The following is a 2,500-nucleotide window of genomic DNA, read 5'->3' as shown; positions in this document are numbered from 1 at the left end:
TCACTCACTCACTCACTCACTCACTCACTCACTCACTCACTCACTCACTCACTCACTCACTCACTCATTTGATCAGCCAAGCATTAACAGCTTTAATCCCCCCTTCCTTTATATTGTCATTATCTTCCCGTGACAAGAGTATTCATTAATATAATATCATATGATCTAATCTAAATCAAATGTATGATTTTTCCTGCGCAGATCTGAGAAAGTTCCGGACCTATAAGGGGAACTCGGTCAGAGACCTTCTGAGGGCCATGAGGAATAAGGTGAGATGACGACTACACCCAAAACAAACGCTTTGTTACTCAGGCTGTGTTCGTGACCGTTGCGGACATCTTTTGTGTTTCACAACAGAAGCACCACTATCACGAGCTGCCCAAGGAGGTACAGGAGACCCTAGGCGAGGTTCCAGAAGGATTTGTCGGTTACTTCACCTCGCGGTTTCCACGGTTACTGCTCCACACCCACAATGCTTTGCACATCTGCGCCCATGAAAGACTATTCCACCCTTACTATTTGGCTCCTATTGCCAAATAGCATTCACTAATGGCCCCGGGCACAGTTTGAGTTTTACACTTCCTTGAATGTTTTTGTACTACCAGAGGTTACATGCGCAGTATGTGTTTTATTTTAACAATCCTTGGATTTTCAGAGAGTGATTAAGGACTGGTGGGGGGAAAACCCACATTGCACATCAGGTATGTTTTGGAAATGAAGTTGAAATTCCTCTGATTCCAAGAGCACTCCACCAAGGGCTGAATTTTATAGCGGCTATCCATTTTATACATTTGAGGTATTTGCCCTTTTTACCCCTGACAATAGTACTTTCTCTAAGGAAAAGACCTTTCTCAAACAGAGGGCAAATGTGTCACGGTATTGCCGACATCAAACACGCTTTTAATTTGAAATATTTCAGACGCAAAGTGTATTGGGTGATTTGCATCTGCATGGTATTTGCGGCTCCACTTGTATTGAATGTATTTTCATTGTTATTTTGGGGGCTCTTTGGTTACTGATGGTAGTTGTTACACACTGACCGAACCACATGAAAAGACAATTTTTTTTATCAATGACAATAGGTTGATGTGGTTTTTCTTACACTGATGCCAGAGAATGAGGGGAATAGAAATCTATTGTTATATTTTGTGATACCAACCAATTTTTTATTAATGCTAAGCTTTATACTCCAAAGTTGTATGTGCATAGCTGTTACTAGTTGATGTGAGCCTATGTAGACCTATGAAAAGCCCTTTTGATGAGAACTCATCTGCACTGTACCGGTCCTAGGAAGGTGTCGAATTTACGAATGAATGAATGTGTCATTTACTAGGGGTGGGAATCTCTTGGCACCTCACGATTCGATTCGATTCCGATTATGAGGTCAACGATTCGATTCTGAAGCAATTATCGATGCAACAATTTTTTGTATGTACATTTCCATGCGTGATTTTCGAAAATATATACATACGTCTGGGTTTGCTACTCAGAGTTTGCTAATCACTTCCTACTTTTGTGATGATCATTAAAGACATCAACAGATGAATTAACTTATCTAATATTTCACAAGAGAGAAAGCTTTTGTCACAAATATGACTTTCAATGAACAATGCAATAATCAATGCAGCTTGCATTATAACACATTATGGAAGCATGCAAAAAAATAGGTTTCAGTTTTATTTTCTTTCTAATCTTTCTTTTCTATGTCATTAAAGGAAAAGCTGCTCTTGAATCAGAATGAGTTCGATTGGCCAATAGACACTGAAGATAAATTCAATGATTTTAAAATTACAAAAATTATCCCTCTCTGGCAAACAGAATGTTGCAGCAGGCAAAAAAAGAAAAAAATAATAATAATATCTGCATCGAGACAGAATCGTTCTAGCGAGAATCGCGATGCATCGAAGAATCGATTATTTTTCCCACCCCTATCATTTACGCAGTTCTATAAACACATTTTTTGGAGTGAATAAATTGATGCTCTAATGAACCAACGTGTTATTTTTTGGATAAAAACTTTATTTCATCATCAGGTTTGATCGATCGTTATTTAGGAAATAGAAGAAAAGGGCATTTGCAATCAATTCTACATTTTATTAATCAGAGCACTGAATAACAGTTGCTATAATAAGAAAGACAGGGTTAGATCTTTTGATTACAGTGGATTATATTCTCATCATGTAACACAGACAGAGGTTCTCAGGAAATACAGAAATCCCCAAATCTTAGATTAGCACTCTTTCAGATTACCATTGCAGTGATTCCTTAAAGCACATTCTCAACTTTTTCTACAATTACAATTGTTGCTGCTATCACCAAATCATCAAATAGCTTTCATAACCCCCAACACCGCCAAATGTAGTTTATTATTTCGATCAAATAGCAATTAATGACATGAATGAAAACTCCAGCCAAAACCGAGAGATGACAAAGCAAACACATACTAGGTATGCGTTAATGGCACTGGTGTAGTTATCTCAGTTGGAACTGGGAGTGTAGA

General features: G+C 38.0%; 1 protein-coding gene and 1 long non-coding RNA gene across 2 annotated transcripts in view; one reads left to right on the top strand and one right to left on the bottom strand.

Annotated features, from left to right (window-relative positions):
- The window catches only part of LOC115540784 (serine/threonine-protein kinase/endoribonuclease IRE1), a 13,920-nt gene extending 12,876 nt beyond the window's left edge, over positions 1-1,044 (top strand). The window contains exons 21-22 of the mRNA XM_030352360.1: positions 202-269; positions 358-1,044. Coding sequence (XP_030208220.1) covers positions 202-269; positions 358-540 — 251 coding nt within the window. The 3' untranslated portion in view covers positions 541-1,044. The remainder of the gene's footprint in view (positions 1-201; positions 270-357) is intronic.
- Positions 1,045-1,998: 954 nt separating this feature from the next.
- Positions 1,999-2,500, bottom strand: part of LOC115540212 (uncharacterized) — a 1,538-nt gene continuing 1,036 nt past the window's right edge. Inside the window, exon 3 of the long non-coding RNA XR_003976138.1 lies at positions 1,999-2,500. This exon is cut by the window's right edge and continues 294 nt beyond it. This is a non-coding gene — a long non-coding RNA (uncharacterized LOC115540212).

The sequence above is a fragment of the Gadus morhua genome, chromosome 3 (assembly GCF_902167405.1).
Source record: "Gadus morhua chromosome 3, gadMor3.0, whole genome shotgun sequence".
NCBI lineage: Eukaryota > Metazoa > Chordata > Actinopteri > Gadiformes > Gadidae > Gadus > Gadus morhua.
Note: the sequence above shows the minus strand (reverse complement) of the source record. Positions and strands in the feature narration are given on the sequence as shown.